The sequence below is a fragment of the Cololabis saira genome, chromosome 16 (genome assembly GCF_033807715.1).
Source record: "Cololabis saira isolate AMF1-May2022 chromosome 16, fColSai1.1, whole genome shotgun sequence".
NCBI lineage: Eukaryota > Metazoa > Chordata > Actinopteri > Beloniformes > Belonidae > Cololabis > Cololabis saira.
The window spans coordinates 16,861,783-16,885,570 of NC_084602.1; the positions used below are offsets into that span (position 1 = coordinate 16,861,783).

Consider the following 23,788-nt stretch of genomic DNA (forward strand, 5'->3'; position numbering starts at 1 on the left):
CAAACAACTTCACCTTGCCTTTACCGAGAACCAACGCACTCAAAAGGTCTGTTATGTACAGGGCTGTAGCTCACTGGAACAGTCTCCCCCACACTTGATTTCAACCACAGGAATGGCTAGTTTCAAAATTAAACTGAGAGAAGCTGTGTTTCGACATAATATTATGTTACAATAGTCTATTAGAAAACTACGTTAAGGGAATCCATTCATGTTAATATTTATATCAATCAGGTTACTTATTAATTTACATTGTACTCGGTACATTACATTCTACTCTGTAATTTACATTAATTTGCATTGTATTATTCAATGTTCATATTATTATTAGTAGTATTATTTAATGTTCATATGCACTGAGAAATTCATGTTAATATTTTCAGGTTAATTGATCCATGTAATTCTTTGTATAAATGCTGTATTGTTGATTAATTGTTTGATTTAATGTGGACCCCAGGAAGAATAGTCTTCATATTTATGAGGACTAATGGGGATGCAATAAATAATAAATAAATAAATAAATGAGTTTGAAGTTGGAAGATTGATCTTCAGAATCCAACAAGGCCGATGGCCTCGATGAAGTAGATACACGCTCACTTATTTAACTGTTTATAACAGTTGTCCATCATTTTGTTCATATTACCTCTTTACCAGCTGATGTGTCACAATTACACCTTTTATATTAGTGCTATCTTAACTCATCATACATGGTAAAACATAAACACACCGGCTTAAATGTGTAATTTCCCTTTTGTACATTCAGGATTCAGACCGTAAAGCGTTTAACAGATTTCTAATTATTTGATCCAATCTGTTTTTCCTTCTACTATTTATCTCAACTTATTTACCAGGCGTTTAGGTGCTGATTGGGGAGTATGTTTCATCATCACCGAGTTCAGCTCGCAGCTCATTGGTCGGCCGGGTCACGTGACTGCCTCCCATTGTCCGCAGAGCAGGGTGTGTTCCGCGGGGGACGCAGCGTGGGCTGGGTGTGTTCAGGCTCCAGCATCCGTCAGTGTCTGCTGACACGTCGCCGGGGCTGCTGGAGGGATGCGCAGGGCTGCGGGGAGGCTGCGGAGTCTGGGCGGGATGCGAGCGGCTCGGATCAGGCGCGTCTGACTCCCTGCTGCGGCTGTCAGCATCACATGAACCCGGAGCGGCCGCACCTGGATGGAGGACAGAAACTGCTGCGACCGCTCCCGATGATGATGCCTGTGTGACGTTGTGAGGATTGTTTTGATTTTTATTCTTGAACCAAAAAAGGGTGGGGAAATAAAAAAAAAAATGTCTAAAAGCAAACAGTCGGAGTCGGTGAGGGTGGTGGTCCGCTGTCGGCCGTTCAGCAGGAGAGAAGAGATGGGAGAGTGTGAAAACATCTTTGAGATTGATGACAGGCTCGGGCAGATCACCATCAGGAAGCCCAGGGCTCCACCTGATGAGCCAATGAAAGTCTTCACTTTTGATGCCGTTTATGGCTGGAACTCAAAACAGGGCGATATTTACGATGATGCGGTGAGACCTCTGGTGGAATCTGTGCTCCATGGCTTCAATGGCACCATATTTGCATATGGACAAACTGGGACGGGTAAAACACACACCATGTTGGGGGTGCCCAATGACCCGGAGAGGAAAGGCGTTATACCAAATTCATTTCAGCACATCTTCACACAAATATCCAGGAGTCAGAATCAGAAATACCTGGTAAGGTCTTCATATCTTGAAATCTACCAGGAGGAGATCAGGGATCTCCTGTGCAAAGATAACAACAAGAAGCTGGAGCTTAAAGAGAGCCCGGACTGTGGTGTGTACGTGAAAGACCTGTCTTCAGTGGTGACGAAGAACACTGCAGAGATTGAGCATGTGATGAACCTGGGCGACCAGTCCAGGTCTGTGGGCTTCACCAACATGAACGAACGCAGCTCTCGGTCCCATGCCATCTTCGTCATCACCGTGGAGTGCAGCGAGGTGGGCCTGGACGGCGAGGACCACATCCGAGTCGGGAAGCTGAACATGGTTGACCTGGCCGGCAGCGAGCGCCAGACCAAGACCGGGGCCAAAGGGAAGCGTTTGAAGGAGGCAGCCAAGATCAACCTGTCCCTCTCGGCGCTGGGGAACGTCATCTCGGCTCTGGTGGCCGGCAAGTGCACCCACATCCCGTACAGGGACTCCAAACTGACCCGCCTGCTCCAGGACTCACTGGGGGGCAATGCAAAGACTGTCATGATTGCAACAGTTGGGCCCTCGCACAAGAACTTTGAGGAGTCCCTGGTCACGCTGAGGTACGCCAGCAGGGCCAAGAAGATTAAGAACAAACCTCGGATTAATGAGGATCCCAAAGATGCCCTGCTGAGGGAGTTTCAGGAGGAGATTGCGCGCTTGAAGGCCCAGCTGGAGGAGCGGGGGATGCTCGCAAAGGAGAGGAGGAGGAAGAGGAATAGCAAAAGATTTAGCAAAAACATGTCTGGCATGGAGGAAGAAATGCTCCGAGAGAGGGATGAGGAAATGTGGAAGGCCGCCGAGGAGGAAGACAACTGGAAGCCTTGCCTGAATGAGGGGAGTGTTCGGCCGAAGGTCCTGACCTACCTGGGGAGGGGTGAGGAGCCGAAGCACCTGAACAGGAAAAGTGTGGAGGACCTTCAGTGGGATCAAGATGCTGTGGAGAAGATTATAGAGAAATATAAGGTACTGTCATGGGAAGGGTGGTATTTTAATGTGAGGGACAAAAGAAATGCACATGAATAATATATATTGATCACAGGCTATGGAGAGCAAATTGCTGGTTGGAGGAAAGACGATAACTGATCACACCAATGAACAACAGAAAATGTTGGAGATGAAGAGACAAGAAATTGCAGAGCAGGTAATGTAATATAATAACAAGAATGTTCTTAATCCCTTTAAACCGTCATTTTGTCACCTTTTGTGGGTTGCTCGGACTGAAAGCGGCCTTGACATATTCACTGTATGTTACTGATATTCCACCCTGATGCCTGGATTTGCAGATAAGGAGCGAGAGAGAGATTCAGCAGCAGATGATGCTGCAGGACGAGGAAACGCTAGAAATTAAAGAGACGTTCACGTCCCTGCAGCAGGAGGTGGAACACAAGACGCATAAACTGAAGAGGGTGAGATTACTAATGTGTCCCATTGGTGCAATTATGGTTGAATAGTCTTATTTACAACGAGGAATAATTGCAACACTAGACATCTCAGTTGGTAAAGTTTGAATATTAATGACGTAATTATCTTCCTTTGTGCATGTCTAAACATAGATCATCTCTTTTATCGTCATTATTCTCCTGTCTTTATTAAACCCCTGGTGTGTAGCTGTACGGTAAACTACAGCAGCTGAAGGGAGCGCTGACGGACTTAATGGATGAATACATCACTAACAGACAGGAGCTCGAGGAGACACAGAATGAACTCACCAGAGAGCTCAAGTACAAGTGAGTCGTCCACAGATGAGTCCTTTTGTTTTCGTCTTCAAGTCAGGAAATGAATGCAGGGGGAGACGAGAGAGATAAACTTCAGTATCTTGCATTTATTCTTGTTATTTTTCCACATTTTATCTTTAAAAAAAGAAAAAAACAAGCAAACAACCAGGAAATTGTCAAAAATCTGTGATTTTTATCCGAGCAGCGATGACATGGGAAGATACTGTGTCACAGATAATAATATTAAAAAAATAATAATAGATTTTATTTATAGAGCTCTTAAAAAAAGATAAAGACTGTTGTTCATGAACAACTTCTGTTCATTGTAGATTGTCATTCAGTTATAGAAATAAAATGTGGCAAACATTGAGAAATATCCTTTAAAAGGAAACTTATAGAGTTGACATTGATCTAGGTCTGTTATTAAATATTCATTTTGTTGGGAAATCAATACAACGTGGATTGAAGCCATTTTTTTTGCAGCAGAAAGGCCATTAAAGTTCACACAGGGGACGTTCAACTAAATGGCTATTTTAAGATTTTGACAAAACTCAAAACTGTCATTCCACCTCAGTAATAGTGTGATAAAAGACTCAATTTGACCTCTTCACATGGACAAAAGGTGCATCAAATGAGCTATTTGCACAGGAATCTCCATCCAGTTGTGAGTCTGTACAAGTCGGCTATCAATTTTTGTGTAAATTACTGTCTGTAAATGCAGACTTGCATATTTTGTTATAAATCTAGAAGCTCTGATCCACTTATTTGGAAACTAAGGACATGAAGTCTTGTCCTTTTGCGTCTGTTGACAGTGGTTTGTGATATCGGTAATTGGATTGTACAGACTTAGGACAGCAGAGCAGCTAATGGACGACTGTTCGTATCTCTATAATAGAGATATATAGTATTTGAACAGGTAATAACTGGAAATGTTCAGTAAATGCATCATCTGTATAGCGCTAAGAAAAACAGATTCTCGCTTTTTTTCTGTCAGAGATCAGTCAATATAACAGGGATTTGAAAATAATTCAGTGTTGAACTTTTTTTATGCTGTAAGCCGTCATTGGAGAAGCAACAACCACAATGAAGCTGTTGATCGCGTTATTGTAATTGGTTGATCATTCTTTAAAGATAATTGCAATTGGTGCACCTCAACGGTAACATCTTAAAATCTATGCCTGCTGACATTTATTAGTGTTTTATATTATTGCATATTTAATAAAAATAATATATGAATGTGTTTTAAATATTTTTTCTTTCTCATGCTTTTTAATGAAATTCTCTGCTGCTCTTTTTTCAGGTATCTCCTGATTGAGAATTTTATACCACCTGAGGAAAAAAACAAGATCATGAACAGGCTGCACTTCGACAGTGAGGAGGATCAGTGGAAGCTCCACCCGGTGATCCCGTCAGAGAGGTCAGTACGCCAAGTTCCCTCCTGAATAAGTGAATCATGTTGGTCGTGTGAGTTTTCAGGGAAAACCAACGCTGAAGCAGTTGCCTCACTGACTATCCGTTAGCATCATGTCGATCAGGTGCAATGTGGGAAATCCTCACGGATGTGAGGTTGTACGTTTGTAACTGTAGTTCTCTACAACAACTGTTGGGACAAGGGGACATCTGAAGATCTGAGAAGCTTTGACAAGGATGTCTAGGTGAAGGGATATCCAAAACAAAGGTATATTTGGATGTTCTCTGTAACTCTGCGAGAGGTACATAACAAAAGTGTGGCGACATCACGACATGGTCCCAAAGAGAGGGACCTGTACAAAGATCCTCTATACAGAAGATAGCGCATTACCATTACTGCCAATGGTATGAAATGGTATACACTTCCTGTCTCCTAAGTGGGCGTGGTCGCCCCTCTCCCCACATCGTTTAGGAACATACAACACTAGATACAGTACAACTTAAATATTTGCGCCTTATTTTGCCGCTCGTTTTTTTTTTATCTGCTACCTTTTATCTGCCGCCTTCTATCTGCTCTACTTTATCTGATATCAACCCAGTACAAGATCATCGGATCAGTCTAATATTCTTTTTTCCCTTCCAAAAAGACTTCAATAATAACAATAACAGTATTATTAAGCAAAGAAGCAAGTTTTATTTTAGTTTTAAACTTCATTTTATCCGATGGGAAAACGACTTTGGCAGTTCTGCAGTGACCGATCAGCACCACCAGAGAGGAGAGCTATGAGAGCCAAATCTCGCGAGAGTGTGTTGCTCAGAAAGAGACAGGTCTCAAACAAAGTTCATTTTCTCCTATTTGTCGGTCTGAAAATTGCCATTTTGGTGTCAGAATGTTCAGAAGGTTTGTGGCTTTTGAAAAATGGGTCCCATATTTACTTAGGTTACTATGGGGCGAAGGAATTGGTAATAATCTGTGCTCACGTTCACTTTTCCCATAGGACTCAATAGACTCAGGACCTGCTGTTAGTCTCCTAAGGGGGCGGGGCAGTGGGGAAACCCACGTGACACAGATACAGGAAACCGAACCGTAGTGGGCTGTCTCGTTTATTGAACTGACCTGTACCAGATATTGTGAAGACGCATTGATGCCCGCTGTGATTGGAGGGTGTAATGTTAGAGCGTCCTGCTGACCAGTCATCGTGTTCAAGTGTTAAGAGTCTAAGCACTCGCCATAAAGAGGTTCAAAAACAAGGTCGAGGCAGGAAATGAGACCCAAAGACAGAGACTGGAGCAAGATCTCAGTTTTACAGTAAATATAAAAAATGTCTTTACAATAAAAACCTGAAAAATGAACATAAAATTATTAATTAAGGGGACTTCTTCATAAAATCTAGTCTAAAGCCACACACGTAAGTCCCAGTGCTCTCTCACCACGCTGCCGATCCGCCTCGACACCCATGTCCCCCAGTCATTGGACCCCCTCCACCGTATATCCACTCAGGCCTCCAGGCATGTTGTTACTCTGCAAAAGCAAAACATGGACATGCAAACTAACAAAAGACTTACAGGAAAGCCCACCTGTTCTAACACAACGTACAGCGTTGCTGTGGAGTGACAGCTTAACCTGCCTCTCCGACTTAAAGGAGCATGAGGCAGGATTGAGGCAGGATTTATGAAAAAAATTCGTATACGTTTTAAGTTTTCTAGTAATAATGTCAGATGAAGCGTTCCAAACCAAAAAGAATGAGCCCTCTAGCGCAGGGGTTCTTAACCTTTCTGACCTTGGGGCCCAATTTTTTCAGTACAGAGTGGCCCGGGGCCCATTAAATATAAACACTGTATAGCAGGGGTATTCAACTAAAACTTTAAGAGGTCCATTTAGAGAAAATTTACTCAAGCGAAGGTCCAGAACATCATAATATATATATATATATATATATATATATATATATATATATATATATATATATATATATATATATATATATATATATATATATATATATTCAAGTAGCCTCATAGTTGTATCAACATCTGCATCTGACTGTTATATTAAAAAAAGTACATATTTGCCAATTAACATGTTTAACTTGAATTAAACATATTTTTTTCTCTTAAAAATAAAGTAGATTTTATTTTATTTTTCAAATGCTATCTTATTTTATTTCTCTACCAGCAGTTTGAATTTCCCCTTTTCTTTGTTAATTGTCTCAACACATTTTTATACTAAATTAATATAAACACATCTTAACAATTTAACAGTTTTGCAGTTTTTCTTTCTTCCCCTCTTATAATCTTATGCCCCCACTTTCTGTCGTTCAGTGAGAGAACTGAGCTCTAATTTCTCCTGCCAGGACTTGAGTGGATATGTTTGATGAAAAACTTTGTGTTTTGTTTCAGTGGCGTTTCACTTTCGCACTTTGAACGCCACGGTCTCTGAACGTATGAGACACTGGTTTTGTCCCAGTGGGAAGACTGAACAGGATGAATTTGTCCATTCCGGGTTGCATATTTAAAAATACAGCGAGGACAAAATTTAGTTTGATTTTACTTTAAGTTATTTACATTAATAAGTTGTCAGGACTCAGGAGTCAGGAGTGTGTCGGGTTCATCCGAGCCTGATCAGCTGCGACGGGCACAGCCCGCACCGCAGCTCTCTGGTCGCGCTGCAGCAGTTACTTTCCGATGCTTTTTCGAAAGCCCAAACAGTCCAGTCCAGCAGACACGACAGCCCACGCATCTACATCTACCATCCTTCAGCAGTAACGACGGAGCCCACCGCCCGAGCGGCAGCCTCAGCCGACCTCCCCGGCCGCGGGGACGCGCCAGGATAAATGATCACGCCGCGCTCGCTCGCTCTGGGCGCAGACCCAATTAATCGATCCCTAATCCTGGCGGATCTAAACCTACTCTGTGCAAAATGAAGGATTTTCTCTGTGGTAAAGACACACCATTTCTCTTGCTATTACACGTACAGCTAGCTGAGTGTCTTCTCCTCATTTGGTTGGGAGTTGCTATGCAGTCCCGCGGCCCTCGCGGCCCACACGTACAAAACTGAATTTTTTTGGCGGCCCACTAGATGGCGCTCGCGGCCCAAGTGTGGGCCGCGGCCCTATGGTTAAGAATCACTGCTCTAGCGTATCTCTCCGTTGCCTTGAACAGGCTGTGTGCTGCAAAATGTGCTGCAATTCGGCCTCCGAATTTCCCGCGCTGTCCTGCGGATGTGACGTCAAATGACGCTGCATGCGCGTTCTACCCGTTCTCCCGTGCCGGCTTCACTGTTGGCTGCAGTACCCCCAACGGCCGTCGTGGCGAAGGGTGGCGCTAATGAGTCTCATTTCTTAAAAGGAGCCTCATGCTCCTTTAAACTGTCAGCGGGGAGCAGATGCCAAGCACAAACGTGGTGAAAAAAAACTAACTAAAATCAGCACCTTCTCAGCCTCAAACTTTCAGATCTCAAACCAATCCTGAGCCGAACCATGGTGGGGTTATCCTGGGTCTACCAGAAGCTTCAGTCCTACAGATGCCCACACATGCCAACATTTTTGGAGTCACAAGCTGAAAGACTATCAACAGTTATTGTAAACTGGAAGCAGTTTGTTGGCCTTTAAAGTTTTAATCCCTGCTCTCGAACTTGTATCCTGCTGACACCCGCTGAGTCGGGAAACTTGGGTCCTCACAGGTTCGACAGCTTGACCTCGACCCCGAAATCTCCCATCGATCCATCTGACGTAGCGTCTGTCAGGCGTGTTGGATAAACAAGTCCTATCCACGAAGCTCCACTCACGAGAATCTGATGCTTCACAACCTCTTGTCTCTTCTGGAACAAACGTGAATTATTTAATTTTCTTAATTCGTCCAAATTCTCGAATAAACAACACTCACAGTTACTGGGTCACACTTGCTTTCAGTAGTGTGTCTGGTCTTTTTTTTATATTTGTCCAAAATGAGTTTCTGAAGTTAGAATGGGCACTAAAAAAAAATATGATGATGTTGACTATTATTGTCATGTTTGTATTTTTTTACCTCAGTATGACCGTCATGTAAAGAAAAAAAATGTGTTTAGCATATAGTTAACTTACAAGACTCCAAATTGATTGTTTTATCTGTTTAATATCCTCACTTTAACCCACAGTGGTCTCTCGTCTATGATACATTTTTGTCGCTTATCATCATGTAGTACTTCACTGTATCTTTAATTAAGTTAATATTCCTCTTGAAAGAAAGAAAAAGTCGTCCAACCCTTGATTATAAGCTTGAAGGAAGAGGTAAAAAGGTCATTCTTATATCTTAAAGAGTTGAATATTCATTTAAAATCAGTATGTGATTTTAAAAACTCAAAAATATCAACAATTCATGAGTGAGGCCTTTTTAAAAGGACAGAAAAACAAAGGAGATTGATTTGTGCCTTTTTAAGAAAATTGTAGTAAAAGTAGTAAAGTAGTAAAACAGAGCAGGAGCAAAGTTGTTTCATCTATTCTGCTGATTATATCTGTTCCTGAGGTGTTTCTGCAGAGTTGCATCTGAAGTGGCATATCAAGTATTTAAGTGAAACTAAACCCATGCCTCTTTCCCAGTGCACCCACTCAGGTCAGGAGAAGGCCTCTCTCTGCTGCGGGATACAAGAGGCCAATCAGCCAATATGCACAGACTGCCGTTGCCACGGCTACTGCGGCCCCGTTTAGATACCAGGTTAGTGCTCGTACATTTATGAGGGCCGTTGGCAGCAAAGGAAGGAGTTGCTGATCACATTTTTATATCCATGTTCAGTAGGGGTGGGCAAAAATATCGATATGGCAATATATCGCGATACTTTTCCAGCCGATTCAATATCGATATTCAAAATTTGAATATCGATTTTTTTTTTTTTTTTATCCCCGATCTTTTTCCCATTATATCACCCAGTGCTCCTACCTAAGTGACAGTCCTGGGCATTGCCACTCTCTACCAACCCTGGGAGGGCCCTCAGGTTTTATTTCACGTTTTATTTCATTTTATAATTTATTTTTTATATAACACAATTGCCTGTCCTTAAAAAATGAAATATAATGGACAGAGGTTTATTTATTTATGGATTTATATCTATACTGACTGATCACTGTGCCTGTCCTTGGTTTTAGTACCCATCTTTCTTGTGTTTATTATCATTTGCCACATAATTAAAGCAACCTCATACTAAATTTAATCTTAATTTCATATGATGTAAATAATATGAAAAACATATACAAATATGTTGTAACTTTAGCTTGTATAGTTATAATAAAACACTGTTTTGACTCAGTTTGGCCCATGAATTGTCACTATAATCTGATGAACGTGCAACTTGGATTTTAAGATCCATCACTATCATCTGATGTACATACAACTTGGATTTTAAGATGTGTAATGCATTTTTAAATTTTTCGGTGAACTATGTAGAATATAATAATCGGGATATCGCATAATCGGGATATCGCAATGTGTATCGTATCGTGGCTCAGGTATCGTGATGCGTATCGTATCGTGAGGTCCTTCCCAATACCCACCCCTAATGTTCAGTGTGAAGATGGTTCAGGCGATAGAAACTGTTCACCGATTTAACTGTCACATCTCTCCCACATGAACGATCAGTGTCATGATACAACACAGGTTTTGTAATTCTGCTTTCATCCCCACAACTGCCATTTATGTTCACAGGGAGAGAATATCATGCTGCTGGAGTTAGACATGTCTCCGCCGACCATGTTCACTTTAAACCTTAACGGGGCTCACCTGGAGAGGGCTTTCTCTCCCAGGCTGATGCAGGATCTCATTATAAGTGTGCCTGTCCGAGAGAGGTCGTCACGGGTCAAGAAATCCCAATCCTGGTAAGAGAATAACCCTCTTATAGGTGAAGTAACTCTTGTTCAGTCCATTTTTACTTTGAGTTTTATGAGTTTGATAATGTTGGCAGTGGTGGACAGTAACGGAGTACATTTACTTGAGTACTGTACTTGAGTACATATCCAGAGGATTTGTACTTTACTTGAGTATTAGATTTCTTTGGTACTTATTACTCTTACTTGAATACATTTCCAAGACAAATATTTTTACTTTTACTCGAGTAAATTTCTAGGAAAGCTGAAAAGTACTTGTTACTTTCAGGTCTGCTCTTTTTTCTTCTTCCCTAAAATCCTATTTTTAGACGGATATTGGGAGACAGGCACAGAGACAGACATGGGGAGACAGTTTGTTATGCTCTATATTGCTATATTGTACTGGTACATGTCCTTCCTGTAAAGTTAAGTGACTTCAACATTGAGTTATTGAAAGCAGAGATGTAGTTTTTTGTAAAGCAGTGGTCTTTGTGGGGGATCCAGACTTAGTTGGATGGTGCAGGTTCATTTGGTTTCAGTTCATGATTGTTAATAAACTCTGCATCATCTGCTGTCCTCTTATGATCCCATTCATTTGATTTGTTTTTGGTGTTTCTGCAGGTTTTATATAACATTGTGGTTCTAAAAGCAGCACATCAGTGCAGCTGGTTTCAAAGAGTTAATTCTCAGAAACAAGAGTTAAAAGATCCTTAAATTAATTTAGAAAAAATATAGTAATTTACTGATGTGGAAAATAAGAAATGTACTCTTACTCTTACTCTTACTTTTACTTAAAGTAAATTTAAAAGCATTTACTTTTGGATACTTAAGTACCTTTAAAAGCAAGTACTTTTCTACTCTTACTCGAGTAATATTTTGACTGAGCTACTTTTACTTGTAACGGAGTAAATTTTGACCAGTAGTATTTGTACTCTTACTCAAGTACTGGGGTCGAGTACTCTGTCCACCTCTGAATGTTGGTTAAAGGGGTTCTGTCTTTTTGACCTTGGGGTGGAGCTAGTGCTGGATGGGACGCTGACTTTTAACTTTCATCAGTATTTTCTTTCGTTCAAAACCACCTCCTTTCCCGTCATATGTTAAGCACCAAAGAGAGTTGCAGACTAAAGTGTAGTCTTATATGTTGAACGGATGACGTGCACCTTCACAGAAATGTCACAGCATGTCAGGTCGGTGTCGGTCTGCTCGGTAGCGTTGTACTTCCTACTTCACCTCTCCTGCTACTGCGTCTCCTTTGTTGGGTAAAAAGATGGACTGCTGCAATATCAGTGAAGATTACTGTTATCAGCTCTGTTGTGGAAAAGCTTATTAACACCTCTGTATGATTCTCACAAGATAGCCTTTAGTTTGCTCCGTTGCCGTGGATACTGGATGGGATTGCTTCGCTCGGTTGCGTTATTTCCCTCCCTCTTAATAGAAAGATAGATGGCTATTTACAACCAAACATCACACGTTGCAGGTTCTCCTCACTGTTATAACCTCAGGGATTTTGTCTATGTATCTTGCCAGAAAACATTGGTAATAATACAATAAAACTAGCTCTTGGTCGGTGCTGTAAAAGCTACCTAACCTCTCTCTCCAATAGAGGGTCACTAAAACATGCTAAACTTCCTTTGTGTTGGTTAGATTTTAACAAACACATTTGTTTCCTTGGACCTGCAGGTATCAGATGCCCCAGACAGCATCCGTCCCATCCTCCTCATCCTCCACTGCTTTGTCATCGGCTCAGAGTTGCTCCTCCTCTCAGAGACGGAGACCATCCTCCGCTGCCTGTCTTTCACTGGGAGGTCCTCCGCAGACCAGCCCCTGATTTGTATCAATACACCTGTAACTACGCAAGGCTGGCCTTAGTTCAGTGTGGCACCAGTTTAAACCAAGCGAGGGCGGAGGGAATATAGCCATCTTATTTTATTTTCATTTATTTTGGTCACGTTGGAAAACATCTCTTCATTCAGTTTTGAAAAAAATACACAAATTCACATTGCCCAAACATACTTGTTTTTTTTGCATTGTCATGTACAAAAAGCACAGTAAAAACATAATGACTTCACATGGAATTTTTTTTTTTTTTTTTACACTTCATTTTGTCAAGTATTTATTTTTCAGATGCCACCATTTATGTATGTTTTCTCCTGTAGACAAAAACACATCTCCCAGAGCCGTTTCTTGCTATGTGTGGCCTATGCAGTTGCACGGGGCCCCCACAACCTCGAGGGGGGCCCACAAAGCTGCCTCAGAATACATTTGGGGAAAATTAAAATGACCCATCTTCATCTCAAGCCTTATTACCCCATTTGTGTTTAATGCAACCTTCGCTCTGATGGGATGCTAACAGCAGTGATACAGGGATGGTATCAGGACAGATAGCATTTTTCAACGGTGTAGATTAAACCCTAGTTTATACTCCATTTTCGTACATTCGTACAACCGTTTCCAAATGTTTCTGTCACTTCCCCACACACGTTAATCGTGTCCATACGGTTGTGGAGCAACACATCCACCAGGGGGCAGTGATGAGTTAACTACTGGTACCAAAAGAAGATGGCGACTGTTGAGAAGATTGTTGAATTGCACTAATTCAGAGCCGGAGTAAATAAAAACAGTGGTGCGAACAGACCACTAAATGATAGTCACTATATAAATTGAGAATTTTTCTCTTCATATTAACCCACACGTGAAATTCTCCTCCAATTTCTTCTTGTTACTTTCTTGTGTTTAGTTCCACAATCGACTCGATACTGCCCCCATAACTTGTAGTGGTATTTCTCAGTTTTGTCTTTATTCGTAAGCACCTACACAAAGTGCAAAGAGGATTCCGTGTGTCTATTTCAAATGTTGAACATAAAAGGGCCTTAACTTGAGGGGTTTTATGGGGATCTGTAGAGGAGAAAGGGAATTTTTGAGCACCCTTGTAACATTTATGCTGTTGGCTAGTTCAGCTAGCTAAAGCAAAATCTATCAGTAAGCTTGCTAGGTTTGTTTTGCAAGTTCAACTTGAGACTGTTATGTATGCTTACATGTACATGATGAGAGCGTCCTGAGCCTCTCTGTCCGTTCACTATAAACGGGTTGATGTCAAGCATTGCTGAACTGTAGATTTGGGTGGGACATTTTCAAAGTATATGGCGTGTGTGTGTGTGTAGCAAAAATGATTACATTTGATTGGTTGTTTAAAGTATGACAAAGGCATGTCAGAAGCATGTCCAGTCATGCGTGAATGTGACTCTGCTTTATGAGCATAGTTAGATTTTCAATTCACAAATCTAGCTGCTATCATTCTCAAAGTGTAAGGGGTTGCTCTCATTGCACTGTAGTTTTACAATATAGGGGCCCTTTAACTCAGTGGTCACCAACCCCTGTCCTCAACATCTACTGTCCTGCATGTTTTAGATGCTACCCTGCTTCAGCACACCGTGATACAAGGAGCTGTGTCAACAACAGAACTGTCCAGACCTTGATAACAGGCTAATGACGACAGTTAAATAGTATCAGGTGTGTTGAGGCGGGAAACATCCAAAACATGCGGGACAGTCGAACTTGAGGACCGGGCTTGGTGACCACCGAGTTAACTGGATCTTGCATAGTGCCCCATAAACGGCTAGAAACGGCACTGATTCGTTTTTTTTCAGAAGTTGATGGGAGTGGGGCGGGGTCCTGACACATTCTGGTGCAGTCTGTATGCTTATTAATTTGTTGCTTCAATTTCCAGCCAATGTAATTGTGAGCCAAAAATGTGAGGAAAGCTTGCAGTGTTCCCTTGATTAGCTGCCTTATTTTTCATAACCGTGCAGAATTTCACTCATTTACATGTAAAAAAATAAATAAAATAAAATAAAATGAAAAACAGTCTGATTCTTGCTTGTTAAAATACGTGTGTGAAACATACCTGTCAAGTCTCCCGTTTTGGCCGGGAAACTACCGTATTTTACCCCTCTTTCCCGCCATCCTTCTGTATTAGTATTTTCCCATAAATGTCCCCTTTTATAATATAATAACTTTTAAAAGGCATTATTGTGCCTCTCCAAACTGAATTGTCACTAGCCTCGTGAGAACTGCCACCTGCTGTAGCCTGGGTGGCAGTTCTTGCGAGGTTATTGTGGACAACGGGAGCAAACTCTGAACAACAAATCAGAGATGGATGGATGTAACAAGAGTGAAGGCATTTCTGCCCAAAAAGAGAAGACTTCGTGTAAATATCTCCAAAAATGGGATATTAAATTTACTTTCCAAAAGTGTCTCTCACAGGGGAAGGACCGATGTCCGTCAGCAGCACAGAGCCACATAGATGAAAATGACAAATAAGAAAATGTAAATGTTTAAAAAAAAAAAGGAAAATGTTTCACTTGAAGACGATTGTGGCAGGGTGGAGTAGCTGCAGCCACTCAGGCTGACGGGACACAGGTGTGTCCCGTCAGCCTATCCACCCTGCCAGCCTTGATAAGGACTGGGAGACTGCAGCTGGGGAGGTGGGAGACTGAGAAGCTGCTGCTGTGCCATGCTTGTGCACTGTGTGGTGATTTTGTGAGTAATAAACAGGGTCTGCACGAAACTCCGTGTCTCTCCATCCTTCGGTCGGCCCCGGTAGCACTCGCCCTGCTACACTGGCGCCCAACGTGGGGCGCGAAGGATGGAGGAGAGAGGCATGGAGCGGGCCCTGGACACGCTCGCCCGGGCCATGGCTGGCATGGCGGCCGCCTTCCGGGACCAGGGCGAGCGGCAGCTGGCCGCCATAGAAGCCCTGGTGGCTGCGGGGCGACCCACCCCTGCACCCCGTCTGAGGGCCGCCGCAGCAACGCGGGAGGAGCTGGCGGCGCGGCAGCTGAGAGGCCGGGAGGCAGAAGCTGCGGGCCGCCAAGCGACGGCTCCCGAGGCGGCGGGACCCGCGGAGCGACCCATCCCTGCACCCCGTCTGAGGTTCACGGCGGCAGCGATGGTGGCGCTGCAGCCGACCGGCCGTGAGGCAGTGGCTGCAGGCCGCCAGGCGACAGCTCCCGGGACGGAGGCGAAGGCGGAGGCGGAGTTGGCGGGGAAGGCGGCTGCGCCTCCCGCCGCCTCGGGAGCCGTCGCTTGGCGGCCTGCAGCGCTCGCCCTGGTCCCGGAAGGCGGCCGCCATGCCAGCCATGGCCCGGGCGAGCGTGTCCAGGGCCCGCTCCATGCCTCTCTCCTCCATCCTTCGCGCCCCACGTTGGGCGCCAGTGTAGCAGGGCGAGTGCTACCGGGGCCGACCGAAGGATGGAGAGACACGGAGTTTCGTGCAGACCCTGTTTATTACTCACAAAACACCGCCAACACGTGAACAAGCACCTTCACAGCAGCTTCACAGGGCCCTTGCTGCTGGGCAGCCATGCCTTATGAAGGCTGGCAGAGTGGAGAGGCTGATTGGGCCCACCTGTGCCCTAATCAGCCTGAGTGGCTGCAGCTCCTCCACCCTGCCACAACGATCAATCAATCAAACTGAAAATATTTAAAATAAATCCATGTGCTTTAATTCACCTTTGTGTTTAAATTTAGGCTGTATTATAGGAATTACATACATAGGAGTGTCCACAGCATTTCAGTATCAATAAAGGTCGGCTCGTCAGATTCTGAGCACATAATTGTAGTTTGTAAGTGGTTGTCTTAAAATGTAATACTGGACCTGGGTTGGACTGGTGGGACAGCGGCAGAAAATTTCCCTTATTTTAACATTCTTTTTATTATACATTTTTTAAATTATACATGTCCAGTGCAGTATATATACAAATAATTTGAAATATGTAGCAGATCCAGAAATACACAGCAATGATTCCCAAGGTCCTCAGTGAATCCAATATTTCAGGCAGTTCCCAAGTACTCCACCAAATTTTGAAGGCACCTTTGACCACTAATTCCAGATCTAAGTCTTTCCAGAGAAATATAGTCTTATCCATGACTTCCACAAATGTGTTGAGGGAGGTTCTTCTCCCACCCACTTAGTCATCATAGCCTTTTGGCCCAACATAAGCAAAAACTGTAAAGTGTTTTTATGCCGTCTTAGTGATTCAGGGATACAGTACATCCCAATAGACATAGGTTGGCTGTAATTGTTCGATTATCACACTAACCTAACATACAGTTTGCTAGAAACGTTGAATCTTTTCACATTCCTAAAAACAGGGCAATCTTGTTCCTGAAGTACTGTAGTCTTACATTTTATACAGTTTGGAGAGGCCCCTGCTGTATATTTACTATACAGATATGGAGATATATAGACATTTTCTAGAATATTATATTGCATTTCTCTGAGTCTGTTGTATTTGGATATTTTCTTTTTTTTTTTAATCTTTTTTTATTGAATTTTTGGCACGACAAACATTAACAGTATAAATGCACATATGAATTATAATGCTTAAGTAAAGGACATTAATAAAAACAGTCCTAAAAAAAAAGAAACGCACACAAAAAAAACAACACATCAACAATACGCCTTGACTAAGTTACTTACAGTTCGACCGGATAATACAATGGAATCCTCCTAACCAGACTATTCGCCATATAGATGCACATCATGGTACTAGACTGTCTAATCTTCACATCCACCCAGAGTGAAAACAAGTAAAACATATACATATGTAAAGAAAAAATAAAATACTAATAAAAAATAAATAAATATCTGCACACTAGGAGAAATAACATTACTATGGAACCGAAGGGAAATCAAGCTTCTTAATATATGAGAAAAAAGGGGCCCATGTAGCTTAGAATTTGTCTGTGTACACCCATTCAATGTGCATCTTATTTTTTCCAGTTTTATACAGTGTAAAATAGATTTGATCCAGGAGACATGAGTAGGAGCTGCAGAAGATTTCCATATAAACATATGGATATTTTCGAAGGTAAGAGTAAAACGTCCTCCCATGTATCACTCACTGTCTATTGTTGTTTTCAACTGAGTCTCCCATGATTTCTGTAAGAATGATAGCCTGCCTGTTGCAACTTGCAGTGTGGAATAGAATTTTGAGACACAGTGACCTTGTTTAAGACTGTCTAAGAGTGTCTTTTGTAGTCAGGGGTGCAGATCCGATGTCAGGATTGGGGGGGACACCAACGTGATTTTAATTTTAATTTTTTTGCCAATATGCAACTCATACCATGCCATAAATTGGTAAAGGCTCGCCAAAAAATACTGCACAGGGAATCATTTATTGTGCTTACCTTTCTTGTTTATTTGTCCTAAACAGCCAACAGTGTGTCACTGCTTACTTAAAGGAGCCGTCTGTAAGAAATGGCCAAAACTGGTACTGCAGTCACTTTCAAAATATTGTTGAGCCGCGTGTACCCTCCCCCTCCTCCCCCCGACCAGAGGTTGCCAGGTAGGCTGCAGAATGCAGCAGGAACGTAGGCTGCCATGGCTGCGATAATTAGAGCCGAGCTGGCAACCCGGATGCCGAAACAATACTGACTTCGTGATTGGGAGATAGGTGGAGGGTGGAGCTTCAGGCCAAAACAAAAAATGACAACATAAACATCAGTTGAGGGCTGCAACTCCTCTTTTTAAACTGGAATATCCTGGCTTGAGTGCTGTTGTCAGTGACATAAGTATTTGAAATGAACATGATTTTTAAATGTCTGTTGACATATCGGGGTCATTTTATGATTCGTTTTATTATTGCTCTTACATACAGCTCCTTTAACTGTTATATTCGTAAATCACTAACTAGTTTGATTTAGATTAAACCTAAGAGAGTGACATGTCTACTGTTGTCTGTGTTGGTGCACTGCACATGTTCTGTTGTACACACTAATTATTGCCACAAGAAACCTTAAGCTAGTAAACTACACTTGCTCTTTGTAAACTGAGTCTCTCCGAATTCCTCTCCGTGGCGGCAGACACTGTGTCTTCATCATCATCATCATCATCATCATCAGGGATGGGAATCAGTGTTTCCGCTAGAAAAAATTGGCACCGGACAATGTGACCGGCAGGGTTTCAATTTACCGGACAAATGTTTGAAATTCCGGTCACATAGGCTATATGAATTTATTGAGGTTAAAAATAAATCATATGCAGTAGTACGATATCAATGCAAGTCATTTAATAGTATTTTTATTGAAAAACAGGGTATTTAAAATAAAATAAGTCAATTGACTCGCGAGCGTAACTTAAAATAAATAAATATTGCAGAAGCTTGCGCTCTTCTGACACATGAATGATGAATGAACATAAAGAGGAAGGCCTACATACTCTAAAATAAAACAATTTGTAAACAAATAAAAAACACATCTGGAGTGGCAAATAACGTTTGGTTACGTTGTAACCTTGGTTCTCTGAGTGAGAGACTATCTCTCCACTCCGTTACATATTCCATATGTACGGGGATTGATCCTCCTGCTGTCAAGGTATGTGGATATTTCTTTAAGACACACCGGCTTGCCCGGCCACGCCCTTAGGTTTACCTATAAAGCACCTGTGCTGGCGTGTAATCAGTGATAGTTTGATCGAAACATGTCTCAGAGCGGCCTGAAGAGCTGGAGAGATAGCCTCTCACTCAGAGAACCAAGGTTACAAAGTAACCAAACGTTCTCTATCGTATCGAGACTATCTCTCCACTCCGTTACATATTCCATATGTACGGTGAACTCTTTACGACACCCCGTGAGGAGACGGTGCAACTCACTGCCCAGTACACCAAAGTGACATCTCCTACTCTTCCACACTACATACCAGTCAGGACAAGGCCCCGCAAGACGCAAAGGCCAAGCCTGAGAGGCGGAAGGGCTGCTCAGGACAGTCTGCAAGTCGCAAGACTGACCAAAGAACCCAAACAAAAAGTCAAGAACGGAGCGACCGCTCAGATCAGCCCGCAAGGCGCCAAGCTGACCGAAGGAGACAACAAAGGATCCGACCAAAAGAAACCAAAACAAAAGGTTAGCCGGCTACCGTTGAGTCACACCCAGCACCCGCTTACCAAAGGAGGGGCTGGCTGCAACATTCAGATGGTAAAACCGTGAAAACGTGGACCGAGATGACCATGTGGCTGCTGCACAGATGGTAGCAGGAGAGGCCCCTCGCCACAAGGCCCATGAGGTGGCCACGCCACGTGTCGAGTGCGCCCGAACCCCGGACGGGACAGGCACACCCGAGAGCACATAAGCCTTCTGAATAGTGTCCACAATCCAGTGGGATAGTCGAGACTTCGATAAGGGCCCGCCAAGACAGCTCGAGTTAAAGCAAACAAAAAGCTGATCGGTCTTCCTGATGGCCTGCGTGCGCCGTATGTACTCTGTCAAGGCCCTGACAGGGCATAGTACGGGCAGGAGCTGCTCATTCGACTGTCCCACCTCAGAAGAGGACAGTGACCGCAGCTCGATTGTCTGGGACAGATGAAACTCAGACAGAACCTTAGGCAGAAAAGCTGGATTGGGGCAGAGGACAACCCCCGAGCCCTCCGGCAGGAACCTGCAGCAGTCACTGTGAACAGACAGTGCATGGAGCTCGCTCACCCTCCTGGCAGAAGTCACAGCCAGCAGAAAGGCGGTCTTAAACGAGAGCCATTGCAAATCAGCAACCCCAAGGGGCTCAAAGGCGGAATGCTGAAGTGCACCAAGGACGATATCCAAGTCCCAAGGAGGGACAGAAGGTCCAGTCCTACGAACCGCAAGCCTCTGGGCACCCTTAAGGAATTGGGAAATCAGGGAGCAGTCATCGGGAGACAAAGCATGCTCACCGACACAAACTGCCTTGACAGCTGCCACCATACCTCGTAGGGTGGAAGCAGACTTCCCAGCCTCCAATTGAGACTGTAAAAACGACAGGATGCCCCGGGCGTTGGCCGAATAGGGATCCATCTGGTGAACCCCACACCAAGTGGTAAATACCCCCCATCGGTATGAGTAGGCAGCCCTAGTGGAAGGTGCCCGGGCCGCTTGCACAGTCTTTACCACAGACTCTGGCAAGCCTAAAGCCAGGAGCCCGTCCCTCTGAGGGGCCAGGCCACCAGTCTGAGCCCCACTGGGAAGGGGTGGAACAGGGCTCCGCTCGCTTGGGACAGCAGGTCTCGCCGAAGCGGGAGAACCCATGGCGTGCCGTCCAGGAGAGGAGGGATTGCAGAGAACCACAGCATGTGGGGCCAAAGAGGAGCCACCAGAATCAGCTTCGCCCCCTCCACCTGAATCCTGTAAAGGAGAGGCTGGAGGAGAGTGAACGGAGGGAAGGCATAGAGGAGGCCCCGAGGCCACGGGTGCGCCAGCGCATCCCACCCCAGGGGAGGATCGTCGTTCTTTAGGGAAAAGAAGAGGCGACAATGCGTCAACTCCCTGGAAGCAAACAGGTCGACGTCCGCCCTGCCGAAACGACGCCAGATTTCCTCGACCACCTGAGGATGGAGTCTCCACTCCCCCGGTGTCGGCCCTCCTCTCGACATGAGGTCCGCTGCTGTGTTCAACGGTCCCGGCACGTGCACAGCCCTGAGCGAAGAGAAGAGGGGGTGAGCCCACTGCCACAGTGTGGTTGCCAGCTTGCATATGACAGGGGAGCACAGACCCCCCTGTCTGTTGATGTAGGCCGCCGCTACTGTGCTGTCGGTCCTGACAATGACATGGTGACCCCTCAGTCTTGGCAGGAACTGTCTGAGTGCCAAGAGGACAGCTTTCAGCTCCAGGACGTTTATGTGCTGTGACATCCAGCGACCGCTCCAGCGGTTGTTGACCCCGCAGCCTTCGTGGACAGCGCCCCAGCCTATTTGGGATGCGTCTGTGAATACCAGTTGGCGATACACCACCGGTCCCAGAGCACTCCCGTTCGCCAGATTGGCCGGATCCCTCCACCAGGAGAGGGCCCTGTGGAGCCTCCGAGAAACCACAACCGTGATCCGGCGGGACATCTGTGGGCACAGGCCCAGGCCCAGCAGGCATCGCTGGACAGGGCGCATATACAGGAGGGCAAGAGGGACAACCTGCACCATGGCTGCCATCAGGCCCATGAGACGGAGGCAGAGTCCCCAGCTGACCCGAGAGCGCAGCTGAAAGTGGCTGAGGCAGGCCGAGAAGGCCTGCTGCCTCTCCCGAGTCAACATGATAACCGCCCTCCTGGAGTCCAGAACCGTACCCAGGAAGGTTGTCACCTGAGAAGGCTGGAGCTTGCTCTTCCTGTAGTTCAAGCGCAGGCCCAGGGTCTGAATGTGCTCCAGGAGTAGGGCCACATGGTGGTGGCAGAGCTCCTCCGAGGCCGCACAGACCAGCCAATCGTCGAGGTAATTGAGGATGCGGAGCCCCTGCAGCCTCATGGGCGCGAGGACCGCATCCATACATCGGGTAAATGTCCGGGGAGCCAGGGATATGCCGAAAGGCAGGACCCGAAACTCGAACCGTCTGCCCTCGAAGCCAAACCTCAGAAACCGCCAGTGCCCCGGCCAGATGGGTATCTGGAAGTACGCATCTTTGAGGTCCAAGGTGGCAAACCAGTCCCCCATGGTAATGGCCTGCCGCACCCTGGGGATGGTCAAGATCCTGCATCTCAGGGGCCGCAGATATTTGTTGAGCACCCTGAGGTCCAGAATCGGGCGAAGTCCCCCATCCCGCTTGGGGACCAAGAAGTAGCGGGAGAAAAACCCAGCCTGGTGGTCCCCGCACTTCACCTCCCTTATGGCGTGTTTCTCCAGAAGGGAGGACAACTCCTCCCGCAGAACCTTTGCATGTTGAGGGTTGGTCACAGTAGTGAAGGTGGCCAACCTCGCCAATTTTCACGCAGGGGGTCTGCGTGAAAATTGTAAGCGGTAGCCATGGGTCATGGTGGAAACCACCCATGGGTCCGCCCCCAAAGCCGCCCATGCTTCCCTGTAACGGTCCGTCGACATGGGCAGCTGGCAGGCCGGGGTCTTGGCATAGTCAGGAGGGGGGTGGGCCCTTCGAGGACCCCTGAGCCGGTCCGCCCCTCCTCCCCCGATGGCGGGAGTTACGCCGACGAAAAGCCTCCAGCTGGGGCCTGAGGTCCCCTGTACCCCATGTCGGGGCCTCTAGTGGACGGACGGCTGTTCTCGGCCGCCTGGAGCCCCTGGAGCGCCTGGAGAAGCCCGACACCTCTTGTGAGGTGCGGCGATTGTCCCGTGCCTGCTGCAGTAGCTGAGCTGCATACGAACCAAACATGGCCGAAGGTTCCACCGGCAACCTAACCAAACAGTCCCGATCCCTTTGCTGGAGCTGAGACTGGGACAGCCATAAGTGGCGTCTAGCAACCCAAAAGGAAGCTAAGGCTCTGCCTGTAGCCACCGCCTGCTCCTTCATGATCGAAGAGAGGACTGAGGAAGCGGTCCGAAGCTCACCCGCAATATCAGAACCCCCCGGACCCTCCTGCACTTTCTTGGACAGGTCACGAAGGTATAGGGACATGATAGCGCCTGTATTCGTCAGACGGGTCTGGGTAGCCATAGCTCTGTGCAGCTTGCCCAGCAGGTCATCCATGAGTCTACAATTCCTGCTGGGACAGGTGGCTTTGCCAAGAATGGAGTCGGAGGGAGAAACGAGAGGAGAGAGAGCCGGATCCATCTGAGGGAGCGGCCCGCGGGCAACACGCTCCCTGTCAGTCATGTCCGAAAACCTGCAACATGATGCGGACCACCTGTGTGCGGCTGCTGGTGAAGCAAACTGACCGCACACCAGTTCCTCGAAGTCCGGTAGGAGGGGCACCCGTACCGGTACGGGGCGGACCTCCCCGACCTCCTCAAACCGAGAGGTGGGCGCCGTAAGGCCGTCAAGGGGGGCCACACCCAGAGCCCTGGCCGCCCTGCCAATAACCTCATTGAAATGTGGGGTCGAAGAGCTTCCATCTTCTGCGCCGACCCCACTTTGCCCACAAGACAGGTCATCGTCGTCAGAAAAGACTGTCTCCACGTCGACCTCGTCCTCCACCTCCTCCAACCCCAGAGGGGGGGAGGGAAGGGGGTCAACGCAAGGCCAGCCTACCGTTGTAGGCATAGGGGGAGGCAGAGTGCCCTGCCAGGGTCTCGAACACTCCCCCTGCCCTCGTGTGGCTTCAGCCTTCGACTTCCCAACTTTCCGTTTGGGCATCTCAGAAAGAGGGGAACCCGCCCGCTTCCCGGAGAAATATCTACAACAGGCTTCTCTGGTACGTAAAACAAT

At 45.6% G+C, this 23,788-nt stretch overlaps 1 protein-coding gene across 1 annotated transcript; it reads left to right on the forward strand.

Moving 5' to 3' along the window:
• The first annotated feature begins 983 nt into the window (after positions 1-983).
• Positions 984-14,495, forward strand: LOC133462899 (kinesin-like protein KIF3B). Its single transcript, XM_061744401.1, has 8 exons — positions 984-2,679; positions 2,756-2,857; positions 3,000-3,122; positions 3,325-3,443; positions 4,732-4,848; positions 9,419-9,533; positions 10,518-10,687; positions 12,356-14,495. The coding sequence occupies exons 1-8, from the start codon at positions 1,282-1,284 to the stop codon at positions 12,501-12,503; spliced, it is 2,292 nt and encodes a 763-aa protein (XP_061600385.1). The 5' UTR covers positions 984-1,281; the 3' UTR covers positions 12,504-14,495.
• Positions 14,496-23,788: the final 9,293 nt, after the last annotated feature.